The 15,534-nt window shown below is 37.3% G+C and overlaps 1 protein-coding gene across 2 annotated transcripts in view; it reads left to right on the top strand.

Moving 5' to 3' along the window:
- Positions 1-13,778, top strand: part of LOC116814499 (zinc finger protein 493-like) — a 33,235-nt gene extending 19,457 nt beyond the window's left edge. For both annotated transcript variants that reach the window (XM_058424603.1, XM_058424604.1), the window contains exon 4: positions 7,624-13,778. In XM_058424603.1, coding sequence (XP_058280586.1) covers positions 7,624-9,530 — 1,907 coding nt within the window. In that variant the 3' untranslated portion in view covers positions 9,531-13,778. The remainder of the gene's footprint in view (positions 1-7,623) is intronic.
- Positions 13,779-15,534: the final 1,756 nt, after the last annotated feature.

Raw genomic sequence — 15,534 nt, 5'->3', positions numbered from 1 at the left:
ACTCTGTCTCAGCCTCCTTTGTTAATTGCTGAGGGCTAGTGAGACTAGGATTTCCTCTAAGGATAGAAAACAGATTACTCATAGCATAGGTAGGAATGCCTAGAGCAGGTCGTATCCAATTAATGTCCCCTAATGATTTTTGAAAGTCATTTAATGCTTTCAATTGATCCCTACATATGGTTCCTTTCTGTGGCACAATGGTAATGTCATTTACTAAGGTCCCCAAGTAGGAGTAGGGAGTAGTAGTATGAATTTTGTCAGGAGCCATAACTAAACCTGTGCAAGAAATCAAATTTTGCAAGTGATGATAACATTGGAGTAATATTTCTCAAGTGGGGGCACCACAAAGTATATCATCCATATAATGAATAATGTAACACTGTGAAAATATTTTATGAGTAGGTCAATTACTTGCCCTACATACGTCTGGCAAATTGTTGGACTATTTAACATGCCTTGTGGCAACACTTTCCAATGAAAACGCTTAGCAGGCTGCTAAGTGTTGTTGTTCACTGCAGGAATTGTAAATGCAAACCGTTCACAGTCTTGCTCAGCTAAAGGGATAGTAAAGAAACAGTCTTTTAAATCTATGACTATTAAAGGCCAATTTTTTGGAATTATAGCAGGAGAAGGCAATCCTGGGTGTAATGCTCCCATAGGTTGTATACCTGAATTGATGTCTCTTAAGTCAGTTAACATTCTCCATTTACCTGATTTTTTCTTAATTATGAAAACTGGAGAATTCCAAGGGGAAAATGTTGGAGCTATGTGCCCATTTTCTAATTGTTCAGTAACTAATTTCTCTAAAGCCTCCAGTTTCTCTTTACTTAGCGGCTATTGTTCTACCCAAATTGGCTTATCTGTTAACCATTTTAAAGGTAAAGGTTCTGGAGGCTTAACAATGGCTGCCATCAAAAATGATATCCTAATCTTTGGCAGGAACTTTGTTTTTCCAGTGGAAGTGGTTTTTTCAAACCTTGCAATTTTTTTTCTAGTCCCATACCAGGGACATACCCCATTTCATGCATCATATGTTGACTTTGAGGGCTATATAATTGTTCTGGAATTAAAACTTGTGCTCCCCATTGTTGTAATAAATCTCTTCCCCATAAATTTATAGCTACAGAAGTTATAATTGGTTGAATAGTCCCAGGTTGTCCATTGGGCCCTTCACAATGTAAAATATAAATACTTTGATATACTTCAGGGGCTTTACCAACTCCAACTACGTTAAATTGAGCAGGTTGAATTGGCCACACGGATGGCCAGTGCTGTAGAGAAATGATTGAAATGTCCGCTCCTGTATCTACCAAACCTTTAAATTTCTTTCCCTGAATAGTTATGTCACAGGTAAGACGTTTATTAGTAATTTGATTTACCCAATAAGCTGCTTTGCCTTGTTTATTTGTGCTTCCAAATCCTCCTGTTTAATTTCACTTTTTCCCATTCCCACATACGGCACAATCAGGAGCTGTGCTATGCGCTCTCCTGGCTCTGCTTTCCAGGGAACAGAAGTAGATATAACAATTGAGTTTCCCCATTGTAATCTGAATCAATGACTTCTGTATGTATTTGTACCCCTTTTAAACTTAAATTAGACCTTCCTAGAGATAATCCTATTGTCCCTGCTGGCAAAGGTCCACAGACTACTGTTGGGACCTTTAGCAGGGGTTCCCCAGGCAGAAGGCTCACAGCTTTTGTGCGGCATGAATCTACTGTGGCACTACCAGCTGTGGCAGGGGACATTGTACAGGAGTGCGGGAATGGCCTGAGCTGGAAATGCCCCAGTTTAGAACAGGGCCTGAGACGGGCCCCTCATGGCGTTTCCCAAAATCGGGTTCCCATCTTTATCAAACTTAGAGTGACATTGATTAGCCCAATTTTTTCCTTTTTTACATTTTGGACATATTTCAGACTCAGTAGTTTTCTTTTTTCCCCTATCTGGCAGCCTGACTCGCTGATTTTTTCTACATTCTTTTTTAGTATGACCATGCTTCCTACAGTTAAAACAAGCTGCAGGAAATGGAGTATTTCCTTTATCCTCTCTCAGTCCTGCCATTGCCTGTGCTAGCAGAGTAGCCTTATGCAGATTACCTCCGATACCATTACAGGCCTTGATATAATCAACTAAATGTGTTTTCCCTCTGATAGGTCACACAGCAGCCTGGCAATCGGGATTGGCATTGTCAAAAACTAGTAATTGCAACACTATATCCTGAGCAGCCGAATCTGCAATCACCTTTTTAAGAGACTCCTGTAACCAAGGTATAAAATCCATGTATGGTTCTTTTGGTCCCTGTTTTATAGCACTAAAGGAAGGATATTATTCTCTACATGAAGTGGTCTTTTCCCAAGCTGTAATACACACTCCTCTAAGCTGTTCTATGGCATCATCCTGCATGACCAGTTGTGCATCTAAACCAGCCCAGCCACCAACCCCCAAAAGTTGGTCTGCAGTTATATTAATTTGAGGTTGGTCCTGGGCATTGCGAGCAGCCTGAATGGAAGCTTCATCTGCCCACCAAGTTTTAAATTGGAAGAACTGGGCAGAAGTTAGACAAGCTCGAGTAAGAGCATCCCAGTTAATAGGAATCATCAGACTGGAAACAGCAACATTCTTTAAGAGTCTCACTACAAAAGGAGAACCTAGTCCATACTGATTAATAGCTTGTTTAAATGCTTTGAGTAATTTAAAAGGAAAATGCTCAAATGTAGCTGTAATATTTCACTGTTGATCTGGGGAGTGTATTCTAACAAGGAGCTGCCAAGCCTCTATATCACCCTCTCATCTAGCTTGCTGAATTCCTGCCTGAATAGAACTAAGAGTGGTTGCTTGAGGCACTGCTGGAACAGTCACTGGGGCAACTACTTTTCACCCAGTGTCCTCTGGAAAAGAAAGATCTGGAGGGTCAGGCCACTCTTTTTCTTCAAAATAATAATGAGGGGGTATAGAAGGGTAGCGGTGAACCTCTCCCTTCTGCGCCACTTTAGCTTTCACTGGCAAATAAACCTGGTCTGTAACCTCTTCTGTCACTTCATTATACTCTCCTTCCTCCTCATTATCAGTGTGAAAAAGTTCCAAGGTGGACCGAACCACAGCCCACACTTGTCCCATTGTTACCCCGATGCTTCCGAGCTCCCCTTCTTACCAGGGGGATTGCTTTAAGAGTACTTGGGTGTCCTCCAGCTTAGTTCTACGTTCTCCAACCGTCACTTCACTGACCTTCAACCTGGATTCGAGCCCCCCATGATGGACGCCATTTGCCAAGACCACCTCGGTCGGGGAGAGCCTAACCCAGTGGCACTAGAGGAATTAAAGACACACACACAGAAATATGGAGGTGTGAAGTGGGAAATCAGGGGCCTCAGCCTTCAGAGCTGAGATCCCTGAACAAAGATTTACCCACGTATTTATTAACAGCAAGCCAGTCATTAGCATTGTTTCTAGAGAGATTAGATTAACTAAAAGTATCCCTTATGGGAAATGAAGGGATGAGCCGAAATAAAGGGATGGGTTGGGCTAGTTATCTGCAACAGGAGCATGCCCTTAAGGCACAGATAGCTCATGCTTTTTTTTTGTGGTTTAAGAATGCCTTTATCCAGTTTTCTGCCCTGGGTGGGCCAGGTGTTCCTTGCCCTCATTCTGGTAAACCCACAACCTCCCAGCGTGGGTGTTATGGCCATCATGAACATGTCACAGTGCTGCAGAGATTTTCTTTACAGCCAGTTTTGGGGCCACTTTATGGCCAGATTTTGGGGGGCCTGTTCCCAACATGTAAGTTCAGTGCTTTGCTGAGTTCTCTGAGTAGTCTTTCAAATTATTCAAATTATTGAACTTGAGGAGGAAGATGTGGAAGACCTTGGCTTGTTAGCAGTAGTTCAGAAATAGATGGTTATCCAGAGCCATGTGACTGGCATCTGTAGTTGCAACAGTGTTGTGGGACTGAGCCCTGAACTTGTGGATTCTGTGTTGACTCTGGGTGGTGTCAGAATTGAGTTGTTAGACAGCCGATTGGTGTTGGATAATTGATTGGTGTTCAGCAAACTACAACTTTTTTTGTCAGACGAGAGCTACCACAGGGGCTTTGTATTAGGGTTCTCTAGAGGGACAAAACTAATAGAATAGATATATATTATAAAGCAGAATTTATTTAGTATTAACTCACATGATCACAAGGTCCCACAATAGGCCGTCTGCAAGCTGAGGAGCAAAGAGAGCCAGTCTGAGTCCCCAAACTGAAGAACTTGGAGTCCGATGTTTGAGGGAAGGAAGAATCCAGCATGGGAGAAAGATGAAGTCTAGGCCAATGTAACCTTTTCATGTTTTCCTGCCTGCTTTTATATCCTGGTTGTGCTGGCAGCTGATTAGATGTTGCCCACCCAGATTAAGGGTGGGTCTGCTTTTTCCAGCCTACTGACTCAAATGTTAATCTCCTTTGGCAACACTCTCAAAGACACACCCAGGATCAATACTTTGCATCCTTCAATCAAGTTGACACCCAGTATTAACCATCACAGGCCTGGGCTGGAGGGAGACTTCAGATGTCTGAGGGAAGTGAGGGTTTGTTCTGCACACAGGCTGTCACGCTGTACATTGTCCTGTTATTGTGGGTCTCATAGGGTGAAAGGGAAGAGAGTAAAAATGTTCTGAGAACTTATTCCCTCTCCCCACTTTGGTGCCAACCCCCACATGATTCTGATCCACTCTTGACCATACCCACTAAAAATTGACATGGCCACTCCTCTCCTAGGACAAGGTTTTACCTTCAGGAATTATGCCCACAATAGCTTTCTTTGCCCCTAGAGTTTTCTGCCGAGATTATACACAGGTGCTTAGAAGACTTCTGGCTTATCTCAACCCCAGACACTGAATCTGTAGCTGGAACCTGTCTCCTTCACCAACACAGGCTTCTGGACCTCCTGATCATAATCTCTTCTGCCTGTACAGAAACAAAGTTTTCTGAAACAAAGAGACTTACTAATGTTAATTTATTGTTCTATTTGATTCTTCTATCTTTGTCCCACATTTTCTCTGTCTCTTTGTGTCTTCTTTATTTTTATTTTATATGCTTTTACTTCTTTCTTGTTTTGTGTATCTATATAGATGTATTCTTTGTGCAAAGAAATTTATTTTTGTGTATGTGCATATCTTTCCCAGAAATATAATGTATTTTAATATGATTATATGTTGTTTTGTTGAGTCTTGTTATTTTCATTGGAAGCAACTGCTTTCAGCACCTTTTATATGTAAGGCAGTGCCAATATATTTCTTTAGAATTCGTTTAGTTTTGAAGTTTTTTTTTCTTTTTATTTAGCAGGACAGATTTTGTGATGGTATTATACTCACTTGATAGCTTTTTTTTTTTTTTCAGAACTTTGACTATATCACACAGTATCCTTCTGGCCTGCAAAATTTTTGTTGAGAACCCACTTGCTATCTCATAAGAGTATTCTTGCAAATAACACTTTTTTTTTTTTTTTGAGATGAAGTTTTGCTATTGTTGCCCAGGCTAAGTGCAATGGTGTGATCTCAGCTCACTGCAACTCGTGCCTCCTTTGTTCAGGCAATTCTCCTGCCTCAGCCTCCCGAGTGGCTGGGATTACAGGCAGGCACCATCACACCCAGCAAAGTTTATATTTTTAGTAGAGATGGGTTCCCCCATGTTGGTCAGGCTGGTCTCGAACTCCCGACCTCAGGTTGTGGGCATGCCTTGGCCTCCCAAAGTGCTGGGATGACAGGCATGAGCCGCTGCACCCAGCCAACACATCACTTTTATGTTGCAGCTCCCAAGATTCCCTTTTCTGTGACTTTTACAATTTTGCTTACATATGTGTTTGATATAAATATCTTTGCTTGTATCCTAGTTTGTTTGTTGAGCTTTTTTATTTTTACATCATTTTTCAAGATTTTTCAGTTTTTTAATATTTTTTTACCTCCCTAATTTGTTTTACTAATATTTTAAATATTTTTGTTCTCGTTTCCAGTTTTCTGATTTTCTGTAGTTCTCTGTGTTCATATTTAACTCACTGAGTGTTACTCAATTTATTTCATTTTTTATTGTTTCTTTCTGAACATTTTATAATTTTTTTTTTTTTGAGACAGAGTTTTGCTCTTGTTGCCCAGGCTGGGGTGCAATGGCATGATCTCCACCCACCGCAACTTCACCTCCCAAGTTCAAGCAATTCTCCTGCCTCAGACTCCCGAGTAGATGGGATTACAGGTGCGTGCCACCGTGCCAGACTAATTTTCTATTTTTAGTAGAGACAGGGTTTCTCCATGTTGGTCAGGCTGGTGTCAAACTCCTGACTTCAGGTGATCCGCCCACCTCAGCCTCCTAAAGTGTGCAATTACAGTTGTGACCTACTGCACCTGGCCACATTGTAATCTTTTATTAAAATTTGAACATTAAAAAGTTAACTGTCACAATCTTTGTAATATGGCTTTCTTTGAACAACTGTCTGAGTTAGAGATTCTGAGAGTCTCTCAAGCATGTTCTTTGAGTGTGTCTTGTCTGAAATTTTGTGTTTATTTTTTAGTTAAAGGAAATTTTTCATCTTTTTTTTTTGGAGATGGGAGTCTCAGTCTGTCACGAGGCAGGAGTGCAGTGGTGTGATCTTGGTTCACTGCAACTTTCGCCTCCCAGATTCAAGCAATTCTCCTTCCACAGCCTCCTGAATAGCTAGGACTACAGATACGTGCCACCATGCCCAGCTAAGTTTTGTATTTTTAGTAGAGATGGGCTTTCACCATGTTGGCCAGCATAGTCTTAATCTCTTGAACTCGTGATCCACCCGCCTAGGCTTCCCAAAGTGCTGGGATTACGTGCATGAGCCACCGCACTTGGCCCCTAGTCATCTTTTTTCTTAGTACTCAGTAATCACTTGCTACACCTGTTTTCTTTCTGTGGTACTGCAGTTTCTCTACTGCTGTAACATTTAACTTTGGTCTCAGCAGACTCAAACTGTCATTCCAAAGCATACCACCATTTCTTTCTGCACTATATATCATAGAAGACAGAAACCAGTGTGTGGAAAAGCCTGGACAAGCAAGTAATAAAGAAGTTTGAGCCAGTATTTTACTAGTCTTTTTTTAACAAAATCAAAAGTTGGCAAGTTACCTCTTATTTATTTATTTATTTACTTATTTATTCATTTATTTATATGTATTTATTTATTTATTTTAGATGTATTCTCACTCTGTTCCCCAGGCTGTAGTGCAGTGGTGCAATCTTGGTTCACTGGTACCTTAGCCTCCCAAGTAGCTGAGGTTACAGGTTGAGCCACTGCACCTGGCTAGGAATTTACTCCTAAAGGCATTATGTTATATTGGGGAGCAGGAATAGCCATGTTGGGTAAATGTAACAAACTTTTGCTTTTCCCTTCTGTGTGACTTTGTGTTCACTTGGGATACTTCAAACACTTAACTCATTTATAATTTTTTCTCAGATATATTTTGGTTAGTATGTTTTCATTACATATATATGTCTATAAAGAATTAGAGCCTTTGGTATTTTGCTATGCTATCTGGTTTATGCAGTTTGTATAATATTATAGGTTAGATTTGTAATCTATATTTATCTGAGTCTAGTAAGTGGAGTAATTTGATATTTTTATTTCTTTCAGTTATATGTTCTCATTTTGCTGAAGACTTTTGCCCAGGGCCAGGCATTAAAGATTCTTTTCAAAAAGTGATACTGAGAGAATATGTAAAATGTGGACATAAGGATTTACAGTTAAGAAAACGCTGTAAAAGTATGAATGAGTGTAATGTGCACAAAGAAGGTTATAATGAACTAAACCAGTGTTTGACAACTACCCAGAGCAAAATATTTCAATGTGATAAATATGTGAAAGTCTTTCATAAACTTTTAAATTCAAATAGACATAACACAAGACATACTGGAAAGAAACCTTTCAAATGTAAAAAATGTGGCAAATCATTTTGCATGCTTTTACACCTACGTCAGCATAAAAGAATTCATATTGGACAGAATTCTTACCAATGTGAAGAATGTGGCAAAGCCTTTATCTGGTTTTCAACCCTTACTAGACACAGGAGAGTTCATACTGGAGAGAAATCCTACAAATACAAAGAATGTGGCAAAGCTTTTAACCAGGACTCAAACCTTACTACACATAAGAGAATTCATACTGGACAGAAACCCTACAAATGTGAAGAATGTGGCACAGCTTTCTACCAATTCTCATACCTTACTAGGCATAAGCTAATTCATACTGGAGAGAAACCCTATAAATGTGAACAATATGACAAAACTTTTAACCAGTCTTCAACCTTTACTAGACATAAGATAATTCATACTGGAGAAAAACCCTATAAATGTGAAGAATGTGGCAAAGCCTTTAGTATTTTCTCAACCCTTACTAAACATAAGATAATTCACACTGAAGAGAAATCCCACAGACATGAAGAATATGGCAAAGCTCATAAGGAGTCCTCACACCTTACTACACATAAAAGAATTCATACTGGAGAGAAACCCTACAAATGTGAAGAATGTGGCAAAACCTTTAGGGTATTCTCAATCCTTACTAAACATAAAATAATTCATACAGAAGAGAAACCCTACAAATGTTTAGAATGTGGCAAAGCTTTTAAACGATCTTCAACCCTTACTAAACATAGGATAATTCATACTGAAGAGAAACCCTACAAATGTGAAGAATGTGGCAAAGCTTTTAACCAATCTTCAACCCTTACTATACATAAAATAATTCATACTGGAGAAAAACCCTACAAATGTGAAGAATGTGGCAAAGCTTTTAAACGATCTTCAACACTTACTATACATAAAATGATTCATACTGGAGAAAAACCGTACAAATGTGAAGAATGTGGCAAAGCTTTTAATCGGTCCTCACACCTTACTACACATAAGAGAATTCATACTGGACAGAAACCCTACAAATGTAAAGAATGTGGCAAATCCTTTAGTGTATTCTCAACCCTTACTAAACATAAGATAATTCATACTGATGAGAAACCCTACAAATGTGAAGATTGCGGCAAAGCTTTTAACCGATCTTCAATCCTTAGTATACATAAGAAAATTCATACTGGAGAAAAACCCTACAAATGTGAAGAATGTGGCAAAGCTTTTAAGCGGTCCTCACACCTTGCTGGGCATAAGCAAATTCATAGTGTACAAAAACCCTACAAATGTGAAGAATGTGGCAAAGCCTTTAGTATATTCTCAACCCTTACTAAACATAAGATAATTCATACTGAAGAGAAACCCTACAAATGTGAAAAATGTGGCAAAACTTTCTACCGATTCTCAAACCTTAATACGCATAAGATAATTCATACTGGAGAGAAACCTTGCAAATGTGAAGAATGTGGCAAAGCTTTTAACCATTCCTCAAACCTTACTAAACATAAGCTCATTCATACTGGAGACAAACCCTACAAATGTGAAGAATGTGGCAAAGCTTTTAGGCGGTCTTCACATCTTAGTAGACATAAGATAATTCATGTTGGAATTCATACTGAAGAGATTCTACAAAAGTGAAGAATGTGGCAAAGGCCTTTACTGCTTCTATTCCCTTACTAAAGAATGTGGCAAAGCTTTTCACCAGTACTTTACCCTTACTACACATAAGATAATTCATGCTGGAGAGAAACCCTACAAATGTGAAGAATGTGGCAAAGATTTCTATTGATTCTCGTACCTTACTAAATATAAGATAATTCATATTGGAGAGAAATTCTACAGATGTGAAGAATGTGGCAAAGTCCTTAATTAGTTCTCATCCGTTACTAAACATAACAGAATTCATACCATAGAGAAATCCTACAAATGTGAAGAATGTGACAAAGCTTTTAACCACTTCTCAACCATGCCTACACATAAGGTAATTCATACTGGAAGGAAACCCTACAAATATGAAGAATGTTTCAAAGCTTTTTACTGATTTTTGTACCTTACTAAACATAAAATAATTCATAAAGGAGAGAAATTATAGAAATGTGAAGAATGTGGCAAAGCTTTTAACAAATCCTCATATATTAGTAAACATAAGATAATTCATACTGGAGAGAAAACCTACACATGTGAAGACTGTGGCAAAGCCTTTAGCCTGTCCCTCCAACTTACTGCACATAAGATAATTTATACTGGAGAGAAGCCCTACAAATGTGAAAGATGTGGCAAACCTTTTAACCAATCCTCAACCCTTACTACACATTAGATAATTCATGCTGGAGAGAAACCCTACAAATGTGAAAAATGTGGCAAAGCTTTTAACCAATTTTCAAACCTTACTAAACATAACTCATACTAGAGAAAAATCTTACAAATGTGAAGAATGCGGTAAAGACTTTATCCAGTCCTCAACTCCTACTAAACATAATTAATGATGGAGAGAAACCGTACAACTGTGAAGAATGTGGCCAAGCTTTTAACCAGTCCTCAAACCTTATTGAACAAAATAATTCATACAGGAGAGAAACCCTACACGTGTGAAGAATGTGACAAAGCCTTTAACCAGTCCTCAATTTTTACTAAACATAAGAAAATTCATACTGGAGAGAAACCCTATGATTGTGAAAAATATGGCAAAGGCTTTAACTAGTCCTCACTTCTTAACACACATACGATAATTCATACTAGAGAGAAACTCTACAAACCAGTAAGATGTGACAGTGCTTCTGACAACATCTCATACTTTTCTAATCATAAAAGAAATATTGGTGAGAAATCCTAAAAATGTGGAGAATGCAACAAAGTATTCAAATGGTTGTCACACTTGATTATAGGTAATATTCATACTGGAAAAATTTCCTACAAATAAGAACAATGTGGCCAAAATTTTAACTAATGCACCTTATTGCACAGAAAATCATTTATATTTGAGAAAAATTGTAGAAATAGAGGGTGAAAAAGACATCAATATCTGCTCACATCTTACTAAACACTGGAGAGTTCATGCTTAATAAAACCATGATAAGTGCAATTACTGTCAAAAGATCTTTCAGAAAATATTATCCTTTAAAGTGAAGGAGAGTATTTATATTAAAGATGAACATTACAAACATAAAGAGGGTTGAAGTACCTTTACTTGTATCAGATCTTATTGTCCACATTTTGTACTAGAGAAAAACTCTGAAGAGGTTGCTCAAACTTTGTTCAACATCAGGGAATTTATATTGGAGAACTGTCTTGCAAATGTAATAAATTTGGGAAAACACTTTTTCAAAAACTACAGCTTAGAAAACAACAGAGTTTATACGAAAATATATTTTCAAAGATGTAGTAAAAATAAAAAAAATTTAATCCAAATTTAAGTCTATGTAAATACCAGAATTTATAGTAGAAATATATGAGGAAGTGACACTTCGAATAGTCCACTAAATGAGAGTTCTGAGTATAGAAAATAATCTAAAACTAAAGTTGGTAGAAAAATTATTTGTATGTAACGTTAAGAGGAGTGAAAGGTTTTTTGTAGAGTAATAACTATATTCAGATTATACTTTGTTTCTTAAAAAAATTACAGATTTTTTGAAAAGCAAATCATGTAACTCAACTCATTATTTTCTGCTGTTTTCATTCTTATTCACTTGTGAAAGCTTGTGATCATTTGTTGCTGCATCAGAGGTATGAGATTTCATTTTCATTAGGTGGGCATTATTTATGATCTTTTCTATGGATGAGTAAGAATATTAAAATGTAAGATGCATGATGAAAACCTAAGTGGAGAGGTTCTTTGTGGTTAACATACTGTTGAGTGATGCACGAGGTAGGTGTTAAGAGTAATATTCTTTTGCATTATGAGAAAACTAGTATATTATTCATATATTGTACTAATTGTACTTTTATATAATATGCAGTAAGTTGAAAAATTTTAAATTATGTGTGAAGGTAACTTTCAACATTTTTAACATGGTAAATATTATTGTGCATTCAATGAAGTGTTATTATGCCACAAAGATTAACCTTGTCCACCTTACCAAAAGGCATAGGTAAAAGATGGTAACACGCCACTGCACTCCAGCCTGAGCAACAGAGCGAGACTCCGTCTCAAAAAAAAAAAAAAAAAAAGATGGTAACAATATACTATTTGGTAATATAATGGACTAACATCTGTAGTCATCTCTTTTGCCAGTGACTTTGAACTGCAAATAAGTTAAAGAATATTATTCTTATAGGTTAAATTTTTATTTTTATTTTAATCATTAAAATTTATTTTTCTTAATTTTTGTGGGAACATGAGTATATATACTTATGCCATATATGGCATATTTTGATACACAAATACAATATATAATAATCACATTGGGATACATGTGGTATCCATCACCTCTAGCACTTATTCCTTTGTATTACAAACAACTCAATTCTACACTTTTACTTATTTTAACATGTACAATTATGGCCAGGTGTGGTGGCTCACGCTGTAATCCCAGCACTTTGGGAGGCCGAGGCAGGTGGATCACCAGGTCAGGAGTTCAAGACCAGCCTGGCCAACATAGTGAAACCCTGTCTCTGCTAAAAATGCAAACAATTAGCTGGGTGTGGTGGCAGGCACCTGTAATCCAAGTTACTTAGGAGGCTGAGGCAGGAGAATCACTGGAACCTGAAAGGTGGAGGTTGCAGTGAGCCGAGATCATGCCAGTGTACTCCAGCCCAGGTGACAGTGTGAGGCTGTGTCCCAGGAAAAAAATATACAATTATTATTGCCTACTGGGTTATTTTTATGGTTATAATAAAAATTATTTTAAAATATGCAATTATGGTTGGGTGCAGTGGCTCATGCCTGTAATCCCAGAACTTTTGGGAGGCCCAGGCGAATGAATCACCTGAGCTTAGGAGTTCTAGATGGCCAGGAACCTGGGAGGTAGAGGTTGCAGTGATCTGAGATCGTGCCACTGCACTCTAGCCCAGGGGACACCACAAGACTTCATCTCAAGAAAAAAAAAAAAATGAACAGTTAAATTGTGATTGACTAACGGGTTATTTTTATGGTTATAATAGAAATCATATTACAAGTATAAATAAAATACATACATTTCTGAGTCCTGAGTAGATATCTTAAAATTTTATACATATGTATATTTGAACATGTGTCCTGTCTGCATGCAAACATATACAGACTTTAGTTTGGGTTAAATATACATTACTCTAAAAGATAAACTTTAGGTGTAAGGAAATTGTAAAGTAAATGAGTTTGTGTGAGTAGAAGTTTGTACTTATTTTCAGAAGAAATATTGGGGAAAAAATTATTTTAACAAGGTGACTAGTATAAAACTAAAAGCCTCAAAAATGCTGAAAGCAAATGTATATTCTGCTTTGTATTGAATTTATTACTATAGTTATTGTATATGAAAGTGTTTCTTAATTTTCATTTTGAGATAGTTGTTAATGCATAGGAATGCTACTGACTTTGATGTTGCTTTTGTATTTTGAAAGTTTAATAAATTTGTTTAGTAAAATCTTAGGCTTTTCTTTTTTCTTTTTTTTTTTTTTTTTGAGATTGAGTCTCACTGTTGTCACTCAGGCTGGAGTGCAGTGGCATGATCTTGGCTCATTGCAACCTCTACTTCTCAGGTTCAAGCAATCCTCCTGCCTCAGCCTCACGAGTAGCTGGGATTACAGGTATTGTGCCACCAGGCCTGGCTAATTTTTTACTTGTTTTTTTTGTATTTTTAGTTGAGACTGGGTTTCACCATGTTAGCCAGGCTGGTCTTGATCTCCTGACCTCAGGTGATTCACCTGCTGCAACCTCCCAAAGTAGTGGCATTACAGGCATGAGCCACTGCACCCAGCCAGCCTTACTTAGGTTTTTCTATACTTCTGATTATGTATAGGGATAAAAGATAATTATACAGGAATAATTAACTTCCATTTGTCCTATCTGGATGCTTTTGATTTTATTCCCTAATTCCTTTGTCTTGGATTTGTACTATGTTTAGCAAGACTGACTTTAGTAAGGATGAGTGGGCATCCTTGTCTTATACTAGCTCTTAGAGTAAAATCTTGCAACGTATCCCTGTTTAATATGTTGTTAGCTGTGTATTTTTTGCTAATATGTGACATTTATTGGCTGAGGTGCCAATAATTTGATCTATAACTAGTTTTTCAGAGATTATCGTAAGGGAATGTCAAATTTTGTCAAACTTCCATTGTGCATCTATTCTTTTGTACTCTGCATCTATTTACATGTTAGAGATGTGAAATCACAACTAATTTTACATATATACAAAAAATCATCAGAAACTACTATGAATATCTCTATGCATGCAAACTAGAAAATTTGGAGAAAATGAATAAACTCCTGGATATACAAAACTTTCCAAGATTGAACCAGGAAGAAACAGAAGTCTTGAACAGGGCAAAAATGTATAAAACATATGATGAAATTAAATTAGTAATAAAAAACCTACCAACTGTAAAAGCCCTGGATTATGTAAAATCACAGCCAAATTTTACCACATATACAAAGATGAGCTTGTACTACTACTGAATATACTCCAAGAAATCCAGGTGGGATTCCACCCTAACTCATCATAACAATATTATCTTAATTCCAAAATACAGTGAAGGCACAATAAAAGAAGGAAACTGCAGGCCAATATTTTTGGTAAACATTGAAACAAAAATCCTCCATGAAATATGAGCAATCTGAGTTCATAAGTAAATCAGAACGTTAGAATAAAAATAAGACAAGAATATCCAGTCTAACACTCCTATTCAACATAATTCTAGAAGTCCTAGTCAGAGCTATCCAACAAAATAAATTAAAAGCATCTAAATAGAAAAAAAGGAAGTTAAATTATCTTCACTGATGATATAATGCTCTACCCAGGAAACCTTAAAAATTTCCAGAAATATTTTAATTTTAAAATGTAAATTATGACTGTTAAATACCTTCATTTCTGTGCATTTTTTGGTTAATATTATGGCTGATTGACAACATGTTTTAAGAAAACTTCTTGGACCAAAGCCATTACTTTATTAACGTAATTCAAGACAAAATAGCAATGAAAGTCAACATTGATGAGTGAAACAGCTATGATCTAGTCCCTAGTAATCATTTTCTCTCCCACCCAACATGCAAGCACCATCTTTGTGTCATCTCTCCCAGTTCTAAGTGTTGCAGGACGCAGAGGACTAGAGAGACCAGTATTGGTGAATACAGGAGCATATTTATTTTAAGGTAGGCACCAGCTCAATGGATTCACATCCAAGCTTACAAAGCAAAGACTGAGCTCAAAGACTCAGCAAACTTACAGAAGCAAAACAAAGGCAGTTAACTATATAATGACAGGTCACATAATTTATGGCACAACCGGTGACTTGGCATAACTTGTGGCCTGGTGTAGCTGGTAGCCGTGGAGCTGCGTTGAAAAAAAAAGAACTGGCTAATAATAGGAATTTGTTTGTTTGTGTCCTTCACCCTTGCTTCAGAGGGGACTGTCTGGAGCCTATTTCTTTGGTTTTGCCTTCCTCGAACAAGGTTATCTTCCAGTTGTCCTTGAAGTGAGATTGCTAGGCAGAGGAAAACTTTTAACCCTTG

The sequence above is a fragment of the Hylobates moloch genome, unplaced genomic scaffold, assembly GCF_009828535.3.
Source record: "Hylobates moloch isolate HMO894 unplaced genomic scaffold, HMol_V3 SCAFFOLD_12, whole genome shotgun sequence".
In the NCBI taxonomy this organism is placed as follows: Eukaryota; Metazoa; Chordata; class Mammalia; order Primates; family Hylobatidae; genus Hylobates; species Hylobates moloch.
The sequence above is the reverse complement of the archived record's forward strand: the minus strand, read 5'-3'. Positions and strand labels throughout refer to the sequence as shown.